Here is a 22297-nt window from a genome sequence, read left to right as displayed (position 1 = left end):
GAATCCTAGTAAATACTCTGGAACTTCTTTTTATAGTTTTGGTTTCAAGGGAACTTTTTGGAGTCTTGTAGAACATTTTTCTTTTAATTAAAACTCACATTTTTCATGCAAAATATAATTTAAGGAGCCCCTTCTGTCCCCCCCCAAAAACCCTCATGGACGTGTATTTTTCAGAGTAAATGGATGTCTGTGCAATGCCAACATGAAGGATTCTAGTTTTAAATCAATCCTCCCCCTGCTTCTAGGTGTACTTGAATTTCTAGGTCTACCAGTGTTTGAATAAAATACAAAAATGTGCAAACCAAAATCAGTCTTGCAAAACTGTATGCAAGAGGACTGAGGAAACAAGCATTGGCATGGGAAAAAAAATAGACCACGACTTCAACAGCACTGTACAGACAGCTCCAAGGGCTAGGTGCAGTGTATGCAGACCACACACATCCCCCTAAACAGGACAGTCAGGTGACTTTGGTGGGCTTGGGATCAGGCCCTTAGGGAAGAGCCACTGTGGTATGCTAAAAAAGATACCCCCCAGCCAGCGCTCTCTAAGTGGCCCTGCCACCCTGTATGGAGCAGAGCAGAGCAGGGGTCAACAGGGAAGCAGTTTCTAAGAGCCCCCCATGCAGTTAGCGGTGTCCTCTCTTTGCATCCCTCCCGCTCTCAGACACCAGAGAATGAGGGGGGGGGGTTGATTTTTAACTTGGGGGGTGGGGAGTTCTCTTCCCCCCGCCTCCCAATGGCTCAGCCTCCGCCCTTCCTCTCACCTGGGCCCATGCGCGCGAGCGCAGGGCGTGTCTTCCCGCGGGCTCCTCTTCGGAAAACCGCCCGCCCCTCGTCAGTCGCGGGGGGCAGGCAGAGCCGGCGGCGCGCTGCAGGGACCGCGGGCGGGCAAAGTTCTCTCCCGCCGCAGCACCATGGACAGCAGCCCCCTGGAGCAGCTGGACGCCGCCGGCTTCCTGCACATCTGGCAGCGCTTCGACGCCGACGGTGCGGGAGGTTCGCGCGGGCAGGGAGCGAGCCGCGGGGTGGGGGGCGCTGAGTGTCGGGCGAGGCAAGGGGTCCCGGGCCTGGGAGGGCGGATGAGCTGGGCGTGGGGTGGCTTTCGGTACCTGGGCTGCAGGTGGCTGTGTCTGCGGGACTCCCTCGTGAGGTAGCTGGGGCGTGGTGCCTAGGTGTGCACGCCCCGGGCCGGCGTGGTGCCTGAGTCTATGTCACCTTGAGCTGGGGCTTCATGTAGGTCTGTGGCTTACCACGTACTTCTGTGCTGGCCAGCCGTGGCTGATGTGGCCAGCGCCCCTGATAGCGCGCAGGCAGGTCGATAGCATTAACAGCCCCGTGCAGCAAGAATCAGGACAAATGTCCTCTTTGCACACCAACGACGATTTTTTTTTAAAAAAAATAATCAAGTACTTGCTGAGCATCCACCAGCACTGAGTAGCTGAATCAAGTCCTTCCAGGAAATCCTGAATTTCCAAGGGTTGACCTTATATACATAAGGGGGGGGGGGAGTAACAATAAACTTACCTTGCAGAGAATGCACTCAGAGCACAAGACATTTGTCTACTATGTTACTACTACTGCTTCTTTCTTCCTTTTGGCCAAGACCTTTGCAATATAATAAAGAAAAATTAAAAATATTAAAATACTAAGAATTTGAATTAAATATAACAACTCCCAACTTTAGGCGATGTGTCATAAGATAGGAAGGATGAACAGACTTATTTAGGAAGAAAGGGAACATTGCCCCAACTTGGTACAATTTCTATAAACATAAAAATGGTTCTATAGTATGTAAGTTGTGCTTAGAGTTAGAGCAATAATTATGTCTGATCAATAATGTATGTTTTAATTGTGTTTAGACAATGGTTACATAGAGGGGAAGGAGCTTGATAATTTTTTTCATCATCTGCTGAAGAAACTGGGCACATCTGTAAGTACTTCCCAAATTACATGCATATGAAGATAAGCACAATTGCATTTTTAAAGGTTTTGTATTTTTTGCTCTGTGACTACTAGTTTCCTTAGTGAGAGCAAAGATAAAAGGTTTTATTTTCTCCTAGCAACAACAGGTGCTAGGAGAAACAGGTGCAATAACTCTACCAGTATTAGAGCTGTTTATTTTCAGTCCAACATCTGTTACTCACTCCAAGGTTATAATTTTGGCACAAACCAAATCTCCTCTTTGAAAGCTTGGAGGAAAATCTATTTAGATGAATAAAAATGGAACTAAAGCTCTTTAATATAGAATTTAGTCTTGGAGGGGAAAGTAACAAGTATTTATGCTTGATTCAAACCAGTGCTGGTTTGTTAATATGATCACTGACTTTGGAAATAAAACTACCATAGAACTCTTCCTGCATTAATTTTAACCAGTGCTTATGAAAAGTTATGCCTTCATTCTTAGAACTGGCTAAAGGATAATCATATGAGTCAAACATTATTGCTCATAAGATCAAGACTTGTGTATATTTGTTTGGTTTGGGTTTGGGTTTGGTTTTTTTGTAGCTCTGTTTCATGCTATTTATCAGTGCTTCTCATCTTATGCTGTCCACAGATCAAAATGTACAAAAAGTTTTATGTTAAAATCTCCCTTTCCCCTTTATCTTCAGTTCATACTTTGTCTTTGAATGTCACTATGTGCCAGAGAGAACTACTGCCACTGAATATATCTGTCCTAGAATTTGCACAACGATTACATTTAAAAAATTATCTTTTCACTACATGGTCAAATACAAGAAAAAAAAAGTCAGCATCTCTTAAAATAGAAGAAATGGACACAAAGCAAATAAATGTGAAGCAACTCCATTAAATAAAAACAGATAATAAAACAGGAAAAACAGGCTAGTTAAATCTGAACAGATTTCTGACTGCAACGTGCAAAATTAAGAATGGGGGTCTTATATACTCCAATTTGTAATTATTCTAAACAAAAAGGAACTTTTGTTTCATTTGCAAAAAGAATAGTTTTATTATGAAATATTGCTGGCATGTATAGAAAAGTCTATTTAGAATTTAGATAGAAATTGCATAAAGGCAGAGAGGATTCAGAGATGAGGAACGAGAATGATTATGGATATTGAAAAATTCATGTGAAGAGAGGTTGAAAAGACTGTGATTATTTATTTTAAAAAGGAGATGAAATTGAAGGCTTCCATTCTCCCTGTTTCATAACATAAGAAAAAAGGGCATTCAATGAAACTGAAAGGTGGCATATTCAAAACTGATAAAAGTATAATTTCACACAATGCAGATTTTGACTAGAACTCATTGCCATCGGATGTTATCAAGACCAAGAACCTAGCAATATTCAAAGAGGGATCAACATTTATATAGATAAGACTATCTAGATTTATAACAATGCTAAAGAAAGTATTGGAAGGGATATGAGACTTCAAGCTTCGGTGTTTAAGCCAACCTTTAATTATGAGGTGTTAGGAGAAGAATTTTATCGTGCAGATTATCTGATGTTTGCCTGCTGTGGGGTTTCTTGCACCGTCTTCTGAAGTGTCTGGTGCTGGCCACTGTAGTACCGGACTAGATGGGCCATGAGACTGCTGCAGTATAGCAAGTCCTATGTTTCCGTGATTAGGTATTGCACACAGAGGTCTATGTGAAGTCTGTTTTGACTTGAAATAGGGCATTACATACCAAAACAGTAGTGCACAGAAACTAGCATGTACAGGGTTCATAATGAAACATATTTTTCCCTCTGTTCAAGAAGGTACATAATGACAACTCTCATTATTGCCAAAAGTTATATGTTCAAATGATTTAATTTAAATCAGCCTGCTTTTCCTTTCTGCATCTCTCATTTTCTATATCTACTGTTGCTATTATAAGAAAAAGTTTCACATAAATAAAAACCCTCTGAATTAAATTTAAGGAACAGATTATGCCACACTTACTCATATGGAGAGTAGTATCTTGCTTTGCACAGGAGTCTGAATGAAATCAGTGGGACCAGTAAGGGGCTACTTAATAGTGAGGGTGCCAGTATGTGGCCCTTAGACAATATGATCATGTGTTGACTTGCATCCCTTCCCCTGATATCCACCATTCAAGAAGGATGTTGACAAATTGGAGAAGGTTCAGAGAAGAGCCACAGGAATTACTAAAGTTTTAGAAAACATGCGTTAGATAGACTCAAGGAGCTCAATCTGTTTAGTGTAACACAGAGAAGTGTAAGGGATGACTTGATTACAATCTGTAAGTACCTACATGGAGAGCAAATATTTAATAATGGGCTTGTTGATCTAGCAGAGAAAAGTGTAACACAATCCAGTGGCTGGAAGTTGAAGCTAGACAAATTCATAATGGAAATTAGGCATAAATTTTTAATGGTGAGAGTAGTCTGGAACAATTTACCTAAGGTCACAGTGGATTCTCCATCCCAACATGACAATTTTTAAACCAATGTTGAATGTTTATCAAGAAGATATGCTCCAGGAATCGTTTTGGGGAAGTTCTATGGTCTGTGTTATAATCTGACCTCCTGTGTATGATCACAATGGTCCCTTCTGGCCTTGCAATCTATTGTCTATTTTCAATTCTAATTGTTTAACTAAGGGCAAAATTATCTCAAACCTGTAGGGCAGTATTCAGTCTCATTATTCTGCTTTTCCTGCCTGTGTGGATCTCCCATTGAGGCTACTGAGAAATACTGAGGCTGAGTAAGTCTGAGAGTAGAATTTTGTGCTTTGTTTGGAAGCTCCTCAGGGGAAAGGACTCTTAAGCATCGTGAGCATTGTAGCACTATATATGAATGACTTATTTTTGTATAATTATCATATAACATTATGTTTACCCACCGTTTTTCTTTCTGTACACGTCACCTATTGGTTAGTCTCTAAGGTGCCACTGTACTCCTTTTCTTATCACCTATTCTGTAAATGCTTCCTACTGATGTGTGAAGAACCCCTTCCCACAGTGGAAAAAGTCAAGGGTCCCCCTGGAACTATTTTTCATTACTCTAAAGAAACACCTGGCCTACTGATATCAGCACAGGACTGGGAGTTAGGATCTCTGCATTTTAATCCTAGTTTTGACACTGATTCCTTTTATGGGCACTTAACCTCTATGCCTCTTCTACACTCTGGTACAGAGAGACAATAACACTTAATGACATACCTTGCAGACACATTACAAGGATTAATTAGTTACTATTTCTAAAGTGCTATACAAGTGATAAATAACATTATCAGCTCTGGAAGTTGTCTCTGCTTGAATAGTGAACAGTTTCATAATTATATTTTTTCAACCTCCGCTCTCTAAGCTATTATTTTCCCCTAATGACCACTGTAGTCTGCAACTCTGTTATTTTTCCCAGCTACATCTTCGTCTGACATTAAATGCAAGGGCATCAAAGCAGCTGGGGAAACAATTAAAGACAGAGTCTATGAGCCACTTGAGAATCAGATTTGTGGATTACGATCATTGGGCAAGAAAGAGGATTCAGAATGTGTCACTAGTGGAGATGGGTCCAAACCAAAGTCTTGAATCTAAATATCTTTGAACTTTTGGGGGTGTTCTGAAACAAAGGAAGATATGAATTTTGCAAAGGACCCCTAACTGTATAATGGGCCAAACCCAATCCCAGGTCCAACCCCCTTTTCCTTATCTAAATTTGAAAAGCTATCAGGTCACACAGTTCTACCATAACTCCTTTGATTTGCAAGTAGATGTAGCTTAATGGTCCACTTCACCTTGAATTGTCCCTTGAAATACGTTACCTACTTATGCTAAACAATCTCTTCAAACCTTGTATTTAACAGTGACACTTCAAGTTAGTTTCCCAGGGCTGAAGAAGAGCTCTGTGTAAGTTCAAAAGCTTGTAGTGACAGCTTCCCTTGTAACTTTTAGCCCAGTTACTAGCGTATTCATCTGGATGTGGGAGACCTGGGTTCCATGTTCCCCCCTTCCCTTCCTGATGTGGAGCCAGGATCTGAATGTGGGTTTTCCCAGTTCTAAGGTGAGTGCTCTAACCACTGAGCTATGGAATAGTCTGATGTGGAGCTCTCGCCTATTGAAGCTGGTTCACTGTGGACAAATCGTTAAATATGCACTTGGCCAGAGAGAGAAGTGAAAGAAACCATAGTCCAGTGGTTAGGGCACTCACCTGAGAGATGGGAAACTCATGTTCAACTCCCTGTTCCCCATCAAGCAGAGGGGAGAACTGAACCTAGGTCTTCCATAGCATGGATGAGTGACCTAGAGGTTAGAAGGGAGGCTGCCTCCTCCTTCCCCCATCCATTGTGTGAGTTTGCGTGTACTCTGACAGTGCCTACTGAAGTGGGCCCTGTATACGACACAGGGGAGGGAACACTTAGTTTAAGGATCCTGCTGGAGCTTATGCTTGATGCTGCTGCCCTGCCCAGTGATGGGGTGCACTAGAGGAAGGGATTTCTTGCACCATCTCAACACATTCAGGCTAGTGGACTCAGCTATGATATAGATGGCTGCACTTCTGGAGCACTCCTGTCCAGAAGCCTAAGCCTAGTGAAGCAGGGGAGGGCATAATCATGTTATCTCCTTAGTGCACCAGTCTGACTGGATGGACTCATGCCTATGCTAAACCTGTAGAATGATAGAGCACACTCCCCACAAAGCCCCAAAGGCATTATGCCTGCTCTTAGCCTCCATAGCCTTGTTGTAATTGTGCGCTTCCTCTCACAATTTGTTATTTCAAATAGATCCCTTAAGGTTTTCAGACATTAAGTAGTAAGTCATATGAATTAAGGCTTATATCCAAAATATGAACTAGCCTCAAAGCCACCCCAATACTATCTTTCCTTTCCACTTTCCCAAAAAGTCACTGGTAGAAAAGAACATCACAGAATGACTGAAATCTGGGCTCTGGTGATTAGAGGAAACAAGAAGTCGAAAACTCCTAATTGAATGAAAACACCCTTCCTGTATCCCTCTCCAGACTAAACCAGTGGCCTATTAGCTCAAGCACCTCAGCAGATCTCAGCTATTGCATATGTATATTCATGTATATATTTGACATATCTTTTGTCAACTTTGACCGCCTGGACCTATTCCTTTTTCTGTTCCTTAGTTTTAAGGCAAGACATTGCACGTATTTAGAAGTCTCTGCAAAAACAAGCTAAGAATACTGTTGGGAACAAAAAATAGACAAAAATGAATGTTTTCTATATTCAAAGTCATGTCTAAAGAAGACCAGGCTAGAGAAAATAAGCAGAACAGCAAGCTTGTCAAAAGCCAAGCCACGCAAACTAAAAGGTGTAAGATCCTTGCTTGACCGATAAAGTCTGCTGCAGGAAAAAAACATTTCCCATGTGTGAACTGGTGATTGATATCGAAAGAGGAAGAGGAATGAGTGTAAATCCAAGACGCTGCAGCAGGGGTGGGCAAACTACGGCCCTCCAGATGTTTTAATCCGGCCCTCGAGCTCCCATCGGGGAGTGGGATCCAGGGCTTGCCCCGCTCCACGTGGCTCCCAGAAGCAGTGGCATGTCCCGCCTCTGGCTCCTATGTGTAGGGGCAGCCAAGGGGCTCTGCAAGCTGCCCCAGCAGCTCTCATTCACTGGGAACTGCAGCCAATGGGAGGCACCTGTAGACAGGGCAGCGCACAGAGCTGCCTGGCTGTGCCTCCATGTAGAAGCCGGCGGGGGGACATGCCGCTGCTTCTGGGAGCTGCTTGAGGTAAGCACTGCCCAGAGCCTGCACCCCAGACTCCCTCCTGCACCCCAACCCCCTGCCCCAGCCCTGATCCCCCTCCTGCCCTCCAAACCCCTGGGTCCCAACCTGGAGCCCCCTCCTGCACCCCAAAACCCCAGAGCCCACATCCCCAGCCAGACCCCTCACTCCCCCACACCCCAACCCCCAATTTCGTGAGTTTTCATGGCCTGCCATACAATTTCCATAACCAGACGTGGCCCTCGGGCCAAAAAGTTTGCCCACCCCTGCACTATAGTGATGGGGGGTATAGAAAATGTTAAACTAAATAAAGGGCCAAATTCTCCACTGGCACAACTCCCCTGTAATCACTGGAGTTATTCCAGTGGAGAATTTGGCCCAGTATATGCAGGAGTACATTACATTCCAACTAACTTTAAAATTTTCTAGTTTTAAATCTCTCTTCCTCTTTCTCTGGTAGTTTAAAATAAAGAAACCAATACATTATATTTTTTTAATGTAATATTTAAGGAACTAAGACTAATATAGAAAAGATGCTTGTTCTAAAGTTAAAATATATATTGTCACAGTGCAAGGCCACTGCATCAGTGTTCCCCCTCTATAGTCCAGTGAGAGCACCCACTCTCAGACCTTTGGCTCGCCAGTAGTCTCCTCTCTTGGGAAGAGACATGTGTCTCACTCCCTCCTGGCTGGGATTATTTCCTGGCTGCACAATTCACTGCCTGCACCATGAGTTCCCCAGCAAGTCAAACTGCCTAAGCAGGTCTGCTTTGTTTTTCTCCTCACAGGCTATAAAAAGCGTAATTGCCCACAGTTATACAATACCACACAGCTTTCCTAAGCAAGCATGGTTATTCTTAAGGTGAAAGCATTAGAGAAAATATATTAAAGTATTAAAAGAACTTACACCCATGCTAATTAGCTTACTAGAGATCACCCCCGAATCTTTCAGCCTCACCTAGGGCTTGTTCTGCAGCCATAAGTTCATAACAACTATTAGCTCAGAATAAGCGCACCTATGAATCTCAGAGTCAGTCCTACCGTTTGGGCCTCTGACCTTGTCCTCATGTAACAGGTGATCAGCAGACAAAAGTTCCCCTCCTCAGGGCAGAGCTTCAAAAGGCTGAGCTCTTGCATAACCTGAGGGGGTAACATTTGTATGCGCCTCCCCCTTGAGATTTCCTGGGAAACCCACTTAATTTTAAAAGTTCACATGGTTTCAAGTAGTCCTTTGAAGCTCATAACGCTTCCCCAAATTTACGTTAGTCATGTTTCCCGCCTAACAAGTTACATACAGTCCCACAATAATACATTAACATTTGCATTTTTAATACAGTAAACTCCTAAAATACTTAAACTTACTTCTGTAGGGTTTGTCTGGGATACTGCTGGAAGTTGCCATTTCTGTCATAGGTATATATGTCCTGATTTCCAGCATGACTTTAGTTCCATTTTTGTGCTCACTGATTTTTTTTTTTTTTTGAGTGGAAATACCTACTGGTTCGTTTTCCACCCACAATCAATTGTAGACAAAGTTGGTAAGAGCCGGTACACAGCCGACCGTACCGGCAGGGCCACTGATGATGGGGGCCAAAACGGGCAGCTTCTCCAGGGCCCGGCACTTTAAATCACCCACAGAGCCCTGGTGCTCCCGGCTGCCACCGCCGCTACTGCACCAGCAGCCAGAGCCCCAGGCCCTTTAAATCGCTGCCAGAGCCCCAGGGTAGCGGTAGCAGCGGCCTAGAGCCCTGGGCCCTTTAAATTGCCACTGGAGCTCCAGGCGGAGCAGGCCATGCAGCGCTGAAGAACTGGCTGGGGGAGTGTAGCCCCAGCCCTGCCCCTTCTGCCCAAGGCCCCACCCTTTCTGGGGCCCTAGAGCCACCCCCCCAACCTTGCTCAGGACCCCGGCTGCCCTGCATACCGTAAGTCCCTTAAGTTACTTTCACCCCTGCAGGTGGTCATATATATGCCTAAGATTTGTGGAGAAATAAATTGGGCCATCAAATATTTGTGCCCACAATTTGTGGGTGCAAGTAGAAGGCTAGCTTTTTTTAAAAAGAGGCTATTGTAGGTACTCTGCATAGGGGCACTTAGCATATGGCAGATTCAGGCTCTCACATGAGTTCAGTTCTCACTGGCTTCTGTGGGAGCTGCATTGACTAAGATCTCAATCCTGCATCTGGCTCCATGTGGACACAGGGCTTTGCATGCATGGAGCCTGTTACAGGATCAGATCCTAAGGCCTAGTCTACACTAGGAGTTGAGGTCGAATTTAGCAACGTTATCTTGATTTAACCCTGCACTCATCCTCACGACGAAGCCCTTTTTTTCGTCTTAAATGGCTCTTAAAATCAATTTCTTTACTCCATCCCCGACGAGGGGATTAGCGCTGAAATCGGCCTTGCCAGGTCGAATTTGGGGTAGTGTAGATGCAATTCGACAGTATTGGCCTCCAGAAGCTATCCCAGAGTGCTCAGTTGTGACTGCTCTGGACAGCGCTCTCAACTCAGATGCACTGGCCAGGTATACATGAAAAGGCCCTTGAACTTTTGAATCTCATTTCCTGTTTGGCCAGCATGGCGAGCTCACCTGCACAGGTCACCATGCAGAGCCCATCATCACAGGAGACCATGTAGTCCCAGAATTGCCAAAGAGCTCCAGCATGGACCGAATGGGAGGTACGGGATCTGATTGCTGTATGGTGAGACGAATCCGTGCTGGCAGAACTCCGTTCGAAAAGACGAAATGCCAAAATATTTGAAAAAATCTCCAATGGCATGAAGGACAGAGGCTATAACAGGGACCCGCAGCAGTACCATGTGAAAATTAAGGAGCTCAGGCAAGTCTACCAAAAAACCAGAGAGGCAAACGGCTGCTCCAGTTCATAGCTCCAGACATGCTGCTTCTGTGATGAGCTGCATGCCATTCTAGGGGGTGAATCCAGCACTTCCCCAACCTCATGCTTTGACTCCATCCCAGGAGTGGGAGGCAACATGGAAGCAGGTTTTGGGGGCGAAGAAGATGAGGAGGAGGAGGTTGTAGATAGCTCACAGCAAGGAAGTGGAGAAACCGGTTTCCCCAACAGTCAGGATCTGTTTATCACCCTGGACCTGGAGCCAGTACCCCCCGAACCCATCCAAGGCAGGCTCCAGACCCTGAAGGTGGAGAAGGGACCTCTGGTGAGTGTACCTTTGTAAATATTATACATGGTTTAAAAGCAATGATTTAATGATTAATTTGCCCTGGCATTCGCAGCCAGTACAGCTACTGGAAAAGTCTGTTAATGTGTCTGGGGATAGAGCGGAAATCCTCCAGGAACATCTCCATAAAGCTCTCCTGGATGTACTCCCAAACCCTTTGCAAAAGGTTTCTGGGGAGGGCAGCCTTATTCCGTCCTCCATGGTAGGACACTTTACTACACCAGGCCAGTAGTATGTAATCAGGAATCATTGCAGAACAAAGCATGGCATCGTATGGTCCCGGTGTTTGCTGGCATTCAAACAACATCCGTTCTTTATCTCTCTGTGTTACCCTCAGGAGAGTGATGTCATTCATGGTCACCTGGTTGAAAGTGGGTGGTTTTAGTAAGCAGACATTCAGAGGTGCCTATTCCTGCTGGGCTGTTTGCCTGTGGCTGCACAGAAATCTTCCCTGCTGTTAGTCACGCGGGGGAGGTGGGAAGGGGGGAGGAAAGGGATGAAGCCATCATCCCAGAGAATTGGGTGTGTGGGGGTGGGGGTTAGTTGGGTTTCTGTTGCACATGAACCCGGAAACCGCAGCCCCTCCTTTTAAATTGCCAACCCATTTTTAATGGCCAACCCAACGGCTACTTTGTATGGGAAATGAGGGCGCTGCTGTTTGAAGCCATTCCCACAGGTTATGAAGGTTAAAGAAGCCAAAAGACTGTGGCTTACCATGGCTGCGTGCAAGCCGAATTCTGCTGCCCAGCCCTGCGTGAGTGACCTCTCACACCAAACCGGCATACCCTCAATAAGAGGCAAAATGCGACCTTGTAATGAAAGCACATGTGCTATGTAATGTTAACAGCAAGGTTTACTGTGAAAGAGTGTACTCATTGTTCCATAAAATCTTTTTAACTACCACTCTCCCTTTTTTTTCCCTCCACCAGCTGCATATGTTTCTCCTTCCCAGAGGCTAGCAAAGATTAGAAGGCGAAAAAAACGCACTCGCGATGAAATGTTCTCTGACCTCATGCTGTCCTCCCACACTGACCGAGCACAGCAAAATTCGTGGAGGCAGACAATCTCAGAGTGCAGGAAAACACAATATGACCGTGAGGAGAGGTGGCGGGCTGAAGATGGTAGGTGGCGTCAGCTTGCTGAAAGAAGGCAGGAGTCAATGCTCAGGCTGCTGGAGGATCAAACTCGTATGCTCCAGCATATGGTTGAGCTGCAGGAAAGGCAGGAGGAGCACAGACCGCAGCTGCAGCCCCTGTGTAACCAACTGCCCTCCTCCCCACCAAGCCACTCCACCCCAGAGGATTGCCCAAGCAACAGAAGGCTGGCATTCAATAAGTTTTAAAGTTTTTTTAAGTGCTGTGTGGCCTTGTCCTTCCCTCCTCCACCACCCCTCCTGGGATACCTTGGCAGTTATCCCCCTATTTGTGTGATGAATTAATAAAGAATGCATGAACGTGAAGCAACAATGACTTTATTGCCTCTGCAAGCAGCGATCGAAGGTGGGAGGGGAGGTTGCTTAGCTTACAGGAAAGTAGAGTGAACCCGGGGGCAGTTTCCATCAAGAAGAAACAAACAGAACTTTCACACCGTAGCCTGGCCAGTCATTAAACTGGTTTTCAAAGCTTCTCTGATGCGCACCGTGCCCTCCTGTACTCTTTTAACCGCCCTGGTGTCTGGCTGCATGTAATCAGTGGCCAGGCAATTTGCCTCAACATCCCACCCCTCCATAAACATCTCCCGCTTACTCTCACAGATATTGTGGAGCACACAGCGAGCAGTAATAACAGTGGGAATATTGGTTTTGCTGAGGTCTAACCGAGTCAGTAAACTGCGCCAGTGCGCTTTTAAACGCCCAAATGCACATTCTACCACCATTCTGCACTTGCTCAGCCTATAGTTGAACAGCTCCTGACTACTGTCCAGGCTGCCTGTGTACGGCTTCATGAGCCATGGCATTAAGGGGTAGGCTGGGTCCCCAAGGATAACTATAGGCATTTCAACATCCCCAACAATTATTTTCTGGTCTGGAAAGTAAGTCCCTTGCTGCAGCTGTTGAAACAGACTAGAGTTCCTGAAAATGTGAGCATCATGTAGCTTTCCCGACCATCCCACGTTGATGTTGGTGAAACATCCCTTGTGATCCACCAGTACTTGCAGCACCATTGAAAAGTACCCCTTGCAGTTTATGTACTTGCCGGCTTGATGCTCCGGTGCCAAGATAGGGATATGGGTTCCATCTATGGCCCCACCACAGTTAGGGAATCCCATTGCAGCAAAGCCATTCACTATGACCTGCACATTTCCCACAGTCACTACCCTTGATATCAGCTCAGTGATTGCGTTGCCTACTTGCATCATAGCAGCCCCCACAGTAGATTTGCCTACTCCAAATTGATTCCCGATCGACCGGTAGCTGTCTGGCATTGCAAGCTTCCAGAGGGCTATTGCCACTCGCTTCTCAACTGTGAGGGCTGCTCTCATCTTGGTATTCTTGCGCTTCAGGGCAGGGGAAAGCAAGTCACAAAGTTCCATGAAAGTGCCCTTACGCATGCGAAAGTTTCGCAGCCACTGGGAATCTTCCCAAACCTGCAACACTATGTGGTCCCACCAGTGTGTGCTTGTTTCCCGGGCCCAGAATCTGCATTTCATGCCATGAACCTGCCCAATTGATATCATGATGTGTACGTTGCAGGGGCCCATACTTTGTGAGAAGTCTATGTCCATTTCCTCATTACTCTCGTCACTGCGCTGCAGTCGCCTCCTCCTCGCCTGGTTTTGCTTTTCTTGCAGGTTATGGTTCTGCATATCCTGCTGGATAATGCATGCGGTGTTTATAGTGCTCATAATTGCTGTGGTGATATGAGCGGGCTCCATGTTCCCAGTGCTGTGGCTTCTGCACTGAAAAAAGGCATGAAACGATTGTCTGCCATTGCTCTGACGGAGGGAGGGGTGACTGACAACATGGCTTACAGGGTTGGCTTACAGGGAATTAAAATCAACATAGGGGGTTGCTTTGCATCAAGGAGAAATAGAATGGCCCCCTCAAGGATAGAACTCAAAACCCTGGGTTTAGCAGGCCGTTGATTTCACGGAGGGAGGGAGGGAGGAGAAAATGAATGCAAAACAAATCTGGTCTATTTCTTGTTTTTATCCACTTCATCTATCTTTATACATCTTGCTGGCAGCAGACGGTACAGTACGACTGCTAGCCATCATCATCTCCTGGGTGCTCGGCAGAAGACCGTGCAGTACAACTGCCGGCAGGACTGAATCGCCATGAGACAAAACTTAAAAGGGAAATGATCTAGCTGAGTCACTCCTATGTCTGCCTAGGCACCCGTGACCGACCTCACCGAGGTCGGCTAAAAGAGCACCCTGGAATACGGCAACAATGGCTACCAGTCATACTGCACTGTCTGCTGCCAAGAGGCAATGAGCTGCTGCTGTGTAGCAATGCAGTACCATGTCTGCCCGCACCCAGGAGACATACAGTGACGGTGAACTGAGCGGGCTCCATGCTTGCTGTCATATGGCGTCTGCAAGGGTAAGCCAGGAAAAAAGGCGCGAAACAATTTTCTGCGGTTGCTTTCACGGAAGGAAGGGGGGGGCCTGACAACATGTACCCAGAACCACCCGCGACAATGTTTTTGCCCCATCAGGCATTGGGATTTCTACCCAGAAGTCAAATGGGTGGCGGAGACTGCAGGAACTGCGGGATAGCTACCCACAGTGCAACGCTCCTTAAGTCGATGGTTGCCTCGATACTGTGGACACACTTCGCCGACTAAATGCACTTAAAGAATTTGTGTGGGGACACACACAATCGACTGTATAAAAATGCTTTCTACAAAACCTACTTTTATACATTTGAACTAATTTCGTAGTGTAGACATACCCCAAGTGAGGTCTGAATTAGTCCAAGGATTTGTTGTTCCAGTTTGGCAGACACTGACAGCTAGCTGCAGACAGAATTGAATGGTGCAATTTGCCTGCCTTTTGTACCAATGAACAAGGGAAGTTGGGAATTTAAAAATAAAAAAATCACTTGCAAACAAGCATTTTTCAATGCTTTAGACTTTTTTTCCCCTACATGTGATGTACCTACTTAATTGCAGGGAAAAATTCTATTTTCCATCTCCTCATGTGGGGGAGAATGTTAATGACATGACCTGTTCTTGATTAAAGTGATACTCTCAAGGTTGGCGTATCCTAAATTAGACCTACCCTTACATCAAGTTCTAAAGTCCCTGTGATTCTCTGCACATTTTATTTTTTCCAAAACAAATGATTCATCACTGTGTTTTCATTAAAATAAATCACTACCAGCAGCACAGCTCTCTTAACAAGCAAAGAAATATGAGAGAACGTGGGGGCAAGGGCACCCAAAAGAAAAAAATTTGATAAAAGGAGAGAGATTACTGTCAAGTTTCCAGAAGGTTATGGACAACCATCCTTAAGAAATTAAACGCTGTGGGGATAAAAAGGTGAACCTGTCCTTTCCATCATAATGAGAAGTATTAATATGTCAATTACATTTCTGATGTAAAATATTTTTAAAGGATTTTTCACAAAATTGAAGGACAGGATCAGATGTGAACAGGAGAAAATGTACTTACTATTGTGGGTTGAATTACAGTAGTTTTTCCATGCAAAGCTTTGTGGAGTATTATCCTTAATAAGAAATGTTCTTATAAAAAAAATTGTCCTTAAATCAAGCGATTTATGAGAAATGCCATGTGCCGTATTTTTTAGAGATGTTTATGTTTTCATGGCAAAATTATATAATCTTTTGTTTGCTAATAACATAATTGTTATGGACTTGACCCTAAAAAGTGGTGTGCCTTCAATTACCATAGACTTTGCTGGCCATTGAGGATGTTCAGCTGCTCTCAAGAGATACTCAGCACTCCGCTGGATTGGGACCTAAGCCAGTGTCTCTGAAGTTTTATTGTTCACGTGATGATAGCTAAGGGGTAAAAGTAAAAATCCCTCTTCCAGGCTTGGTTCAGTCACCATTATAATCTAATCTAATACTATCGTACTATCCTTGGCTCCTAAGCTTGCAGACTTGGTGTCATTTTTGATTCCTCCTCAAATAGCCACAATCTCCATATGCCTAATTTTGAGCAAAGTTTGAAGCAATTCTTATTTTATCTGATCCTGTTTGCCCCTTTCTACGGAAGAAAAATTCCCTTAATTATACTCACACTGTGTTTTGACTAGGGCTGTCAAGCAATTAAAAAAATTAATTGTGTAATTAATCATGCTGTTAAACAATAAGAGAATACAATTTATTTAAATATTTTTGGATGTTTTCTACATTTTCAAATATATTGATTTCAATTACAACACAAAATACAAAGTGTAGAGTGCTCACTTTATATTTATTTTTATTACAAATATTTGCACTGTAATAAAAGAAAAAGTATTTTTCAATTCACCTAATACAAGTACTGTAGTGCAATCTCTTTATCATGAAAGTTGAACTTATAAATGTTTTTATGTACAAAAAAACCCTGCATTCAAAAACAAACCAATGTAAAACTTTAGAGCCTACAAGTCCACTCAGTCCTACTTCTTTTTCAGCTAATCATTCAGACAAACAAGTTTGTTTACATTTGCAGAAGATTTTCTGCCTGCTTCTTGTTTATGTCACCTGAAAGTGAGAACAGGCGTTTGCATGGCACTGCTGTAGCCGGCATCGCAAGATATTTACATGCCAAATGTGCTGAAGATTTATATGTCGATTAATGCTTCAACCACCATTCCAGAGTTACATGCGTCCATGCTGATGACGAGTTCTGCTCAATAACAATCCAAAGCAATGCCGACCGACGCATGTTCATTTTCATCATCTGAATCAGATGCCACCAGCAGAAGGTTGATTTTCTTGTTTGGTGGTTTGAGTTCTATAGTTTCCACATCAGAGTGTTGCTCTTTTAAGACTTCTGAAAGCATGCGCCACAGCTCGTCCCTCTCAGATTTTGGAAGGCACTTCCGATTCTTAAACTTTGGGTCAAGTGCTGTAGCTATCTTTAGAAATTTCACGCTGGTACCTTCTTTGCATTTTGTCAAATTTGCAGTGAAAGTGTTCTTAAAATGAACAACATGTGCTGGGTCATCATCCTAGACTGCTATAACATGAAATATATGGCAGAATGCAGGTAAAACAGAGCAGGAGACATACAATTCTCTCCCAAGGAGTTCAGTCACCAATTTAATTAACACATTATTTTTTTAACAAGTGTCATCAGCATGGAAGCATGTCCTCTGGAACGATGGCCGAAGCATATGAATCTTTAGCCGATCTGGCACATAATTATCTTACAACGCCAGCTACAACAGTGCCATGTGAATGCCTATTCTCACTTTCAGACATTGTAATTAAGAAGTGGGCAGCATTATCTCCCATAAACGTAAACAAAGTTGTTTCTCTTAGTGATTGGCTGAACAAGAAGTAGGACTGAGTGAATTTGTAGGCTCTAAAGTTTTACATTATTTTGTTTTTGAGTGCAGTTATGTAACAAAAAATACATTTGTAAGTTGCACTTTCATAATAAAGAGATTGCACTACAGTATTTGCATGAGGTGAATTGAAAAAATACTATTTCTTTTGTTTATCGTTTTTACTGCGCAAATATTTGTAGTAAAAAATAATATAAAGTGAGCACTGTGCACTTTGTATTCTGTATTGTATTCTGTGTTGTAATTGAAATAGATATATTTGAAAATGTAGAAAAATATCAAAAATATTTAATATATTTCAATTTGTATTCTATTGTTTAACAGTGCAATTAATCACGGTTAATTTTTTTAATCGCAATTAATTTTTTTGAGTTAATCGTGTGAGTTAACTGTGATTAATTGACAGGCCTAGTTTTGACAGCTAAAAATTTTCATCTCTAAAAATGTTCCTGTATTCTATAGGCAACATTAAATGGGCAAATTTCACACACCTCCCATCCAGGCCAGGCCACCCCAGGATTCTCACACATGCCCTACGGGGGAAGGCAGGCAGTGTTAGCACAGAAGTCCACCCCCAGAGGAGGGCAGGTTGAGCTTGCTGTTGGAAATACATAGGAGCCCTGCCAGCAGAGACTGCCCAGAGAAAGCACTGAAGCATTTTTGCTTAAAACTTTCCAAAAATAAAGTTATCAGACAGAACATGTCTAGAATATTTCAGCCCATAGTGGTGGGAGGATAGTAAGAATGGAAGTGCTTCTGCAACCTTGAAGTGCCATTCTGCTCTGGATGGTGACTACACAATAATGGCACCACAAACCCTTGAGAAAGACTATGCTTGACTACAGCTGTTTATTTGCTGCCAAATCATCCCACCAGTTTATAAAGAAAATAGGCGGAGAATCCTATCAAGCTATTTCTAGAGGCACTTTCCAGGTCAGAACTCTACGGTCACTATAGCATTTGCTGCCCACTGTAATAGACAGTTCTGAAACAAATTCAATGTAACCTTTAGACTTATGAAACCAGAGCTTGTTTGGCTTTGCCTTTTCTGTTTGTACCAACTTTGTTGAATAGCTAGTTAATAATTTTTAAAAAAAAACCCACACAACCTACTTTCCAGCGGGGATGGGTTGTTTTAACAATCCTGCTTTATATAGAATCATAGGAATGGAAGGGACCTCGAGAGGTCATCTAGTCCAGGAAGGACTAGTATTATCTAGACCAGCGTTTCTCATATGAGGCCACCAGGAGCTTTTAGTGCAGCCACGACAGCCTCCTGGGTGGTGATGGGGGGGGGGAAGTATCAGCCCCTCCTCCTCTCTCTTTATTGCTCCTGGATGCACCGCCTGCACCACCTCTAGAGAGGGGCACAGCACTGCAGGAGCAAGGTGAGTTCTTGACCCACGTTGTGGGGAGGGGTTTTGGACGGCAGGCTCCAGCGGCAGGAGTTCAGGAATCTGGCCATGAGGCCCAGGGCTCTGACTGCGGGGCAGCAGGTACTGACTCCCACTGGCTCTGGCCACGCAGCCCTGGCCTCCAGCTGTGGGACTTCAGCCTCTGTCCCCTGGTTCCAGCTGTACAGCAGCAGGTGCTGGCTCCCGGCTCCAGTCCTGGGCTTCGGCCGTGCAGTTGCAGGCACCAGCCACAGGTGCCAACCCCAGGCCCAGCTGCAGGCTGCAAGCATGGGGCTTTGGGCTCCAACCCCTGGCTCTGGCCAGAGGGCAGCAGGTGCTGACCCCTGCCTCCAGACATGGAGCTTCAGTCAGCCTCTGGCCCCCAGTTCCGGCCATGCGGTGGCGGGTGCTGGCCCCGGACTCCAGCTATGTGGCCCAACCCCTAGTGCTGATCCCCTGCCCCGGCTGCACGGCAGCAGTCATCGACCCACAGCTCTGTTCCCTGGCTCCAGGCCACACTGTGGTGGGAGCTGGCCCCAGGTGCCAACCCCTGGCCGTGCAGCAGCGAGCACTGGCTCGTGGCTCCAGCCATGCACTCCTGGGCTCTGGCACCCAGCTCCGGACTCTGGCCCTGCAGCAGCAGGCACTGGCCCTGGGTGCTGACCCACAGCTCTGGCTGCATGGCAGCGGACTCCAATTGCTGGCTCCAGCCACACATTTCCTGTCCCCAGCTCCGGGTTCTGGCTGTGGGCACTGAGCCCTGGCCACATGGCAGCAGACAACAGGCCCTGGCTCTGGCCATGCAACAGTGGGGCTCATCACCCACTCCCATTGCCCCTGGCCCCCACTGCCTCCCATGGCCCTGTATCCATCCCTCCTCCTCGGCCCACCCAGGACCCTGCTGCCTTCCTGGCCTGACATACATCCCCCCATTACCCCGGGCCCCCGCTGCCTCCCCCGAACCCGCATCCATCCCCCACATTGCCCCGGGGCCTCCACTGCCTCCCCCTTCCCCCCCCCATCCAGCACTTAATGAGTCCTGGGGCTTGCTGAGAAAAGTGATGTTAACAAACATGCAAGTATCTCTTTTCACAGCAGACTTACTAGCTATCTGTGAAAAGAGATATTTGTATGTTTGTTAATATCACTTATCATTTTTCATAGCTGTGATATTAACAAATATACAAATATCACTTTCCACAGCAAGCCCCAGGACCCACTAAGCTCTGGATGGAGGGGGGCCGAAAGGGAAGGCAGCATTATTTTTGTTGTTCAGTCTGCCAAAAAAAACCCCTACAAATACACATCCAAATCATTGTAATGTATTTCTGTGCATATTTAATTGTTTTTCCTAAAGTTAATTAAGTATTTTAGGGAAAAAGTGTCAGTATGGCCACCAGTGAGAGTGGCCACTCTGAGGCCGCCAAAAAATTTGTTGCGAGAACCCCTGATCTAGACCATCCCTGAGAGTTGTTTGTCTAACCTGCTCTTAAAAGCCTCTAATGACAGAGATTTAACTACCTTGACAGGAAGTTTTTGCTAATGTCCAATGTAAACAGACATTGAACAGAACTGGATCCAGAACTGATCCCTGTGGGACCTCACTCTCTATGCCCTTCCAGCTTGACTGTGAACCACTACTCTCTGGGAACAGTTTTCCAATTGCTTCTGCACCCATCTTATAGTAGCTCCATCTAGGTTGTATTTCCCTTGTTTGTTTATGAGAAGGTCATGCAATACAGTATCAAAAGCCTTACTAAAGTCAAGATATACCACATCTACCGCACCCCTTCCTCCCCCCGCCCCCCCCCCTCAATCCACAGGGCTTGTTACCCTGTCAAAGAAAGCTATCAAGTTGGTTTGACGTGATTTGTTCTTGACAAATCCATGCTGACTGTCACTTATCACCTTATTATTTTCTAGGTGTCTGCAAACTGATTGCTTAATTATTTGCTCCATTATCTTTCCGGGTGCTGAAGTTAAGATGACTGGTCTGAAATTCCCTGGGTTGTCCTTATTCCTCTTTTTATAGATTGGCACTATATTTACCCTTTTCCAGTCCTTCCACAACTTTTCAAAGATAGTCGCTAATGGCTCAGATATCTCCTCAGTCAGCTCCTTGAGTATTATAGGATGTATTTCATCAGGCCGTGGTGATTTGAAGACATCCAACTTGTCTAAGAAATTTTTAACTTTTCTTTCCCTATTTTAGTCTCCAATCCTACTTCATTTTCACTGGCATTCATTAAGTTAGATGTCCAATTGCTACTAAACTTTTTGGTGAAAACTGAAACATAAAAGCCATTTAACACATCTTCCACTTCCACATTTTCTGTTATTGTCACACCTGGCTCTGATCAGTGTGGTCCCTGTTTCTATGTAGTTGATGTTTGTCGGTCTGGAGTGCGCTCTCTCTCTCACTTCTTCTCCTTGTAATATGAACAGTCTCCAGTTACGCAAGATTTGGGGGTAGGGAGGAGGAGGAGAGCACTAATGCGGGCTAGCAGTTACCTTTCAAACTACAGCAGTATCTTCTGACGAGTGGGCTACTGGCTCTTATTAGAGACCTCACACACCACACTTTGGTGAACTTAATATGCATATATCTTCTAGCATACCTCTCAGAAAACCCAGATTGTGCATTTTTGACTCTGCCTTTGATCTCCAGAAGTAAAATGATCTGCTTAGTGATAGTAATATACTGCTGTTACCTTTACATTACAAGAAAGAGAATGGTGCTGCATAGAGAGGGAGGGCAGCTTTGAAACACCTGTCATACTGAAGAACATCTGGACCGAAAGCTAATGGTGCCATGATTTGCATACATTCCAAATGATGCATCTTTAAGCGATTTATCCAATAAGACAGCTAATTGTAAAAAATCCTATTTTTATTCTCATTGTCAATGCTCTTACGGAGCTAAAATTCAATGAAGTTGTTAAAAGCTGACACGGTTGAACAACAAGCTTTTATAATAAAACACCAGTTTGAATTCCACACCACATTTTTTCAAATATCAGTGATGATTATAGTTTCAAAAATAGCTTATCCTACTGGGCATGGAGGAGGATAATTTCAGAGTAGTTTGCCAGGCTATTGAAAATAGTAACTGATATGCTTGCCTAATGCCTGGGAAGTGTTCTGCTCTTGAAGCCAATTTAAATACCACAAGAAAGAGTTATAATGTTGAGGTGAAAGAAAACAGTATTGTGTTTCTTCAAAAGTGCCCCACTTTTTTGATTGTCTGCCTGTCTATCCATCCATCCTCCACACTCACTCACATCATCAATTGATGTATACAACCAGGTCAGAAGAGCTACTTCATTCTTTTCAGTAGAGCTATTCTCTATTAATGAATTGGACTTGACATTTATAAACAGAAGATATTTATTTGATTAACAAAATCCTTTTGATTTCAATGTAGGATGCCCAGTGAAGGGCATTGTATAATAAATGTATAGACCAATAACGTTCTCATGCATGAGAGAGTTGTTGAGATCTTTTTTTGCTGTGAAGTCAGATAAAGAGAAATCAAATTATGTTCTTATGTCATAATGAAATAAAACAGAGCTCTTTACT

The 22297-nt window shown here is 44.4% G+C and overlaps 1 protein-coding gene across 1 annotated transcript in view; it reads left to right on the top strand.

Moving 5' to 3' along the window:
- Positions 1-849: 849 nt before the first annotated feature.
- SCGN (secretagogin, EF-hand calcium binding protein) overlaps positions 850-22297 on the top strand; it is a 52450-nt gene continuing 31002 nt past the window's right edge. Inside the window, exons 1-2 of the mRNA XM_073329449.1 lie at positions 850-987; positions 1860-1930. Coding sequence (XP_073185550.1) covers positions 915-987; positions 1860-1930 — 144 coding nt within the window. The 5' untranslated portion in view covers positions 850-914. The remainder of the gene's footprint in view (positions 988-1859; positions 1931-22297) is intronic.

Source organism: Lepidochelys kempii, chromosome 2 (genome assembly GCF_965140265.1).
Source record: "Lepidochelys kempii isolate rLepKem1 chromosome 2, rLepKem1.hap2, whole genome shotgun sequence".
NCBI classification, from domain to species: domain Eukaryota; kingdom Metazoa; phylum Chordata; order Testudines; family Cheloniidae; genus Lepidochelys; species Lepidochelys kempii.
This window is presented reverse-complemented; position numbering and strand designations above follow the sequence as displayed.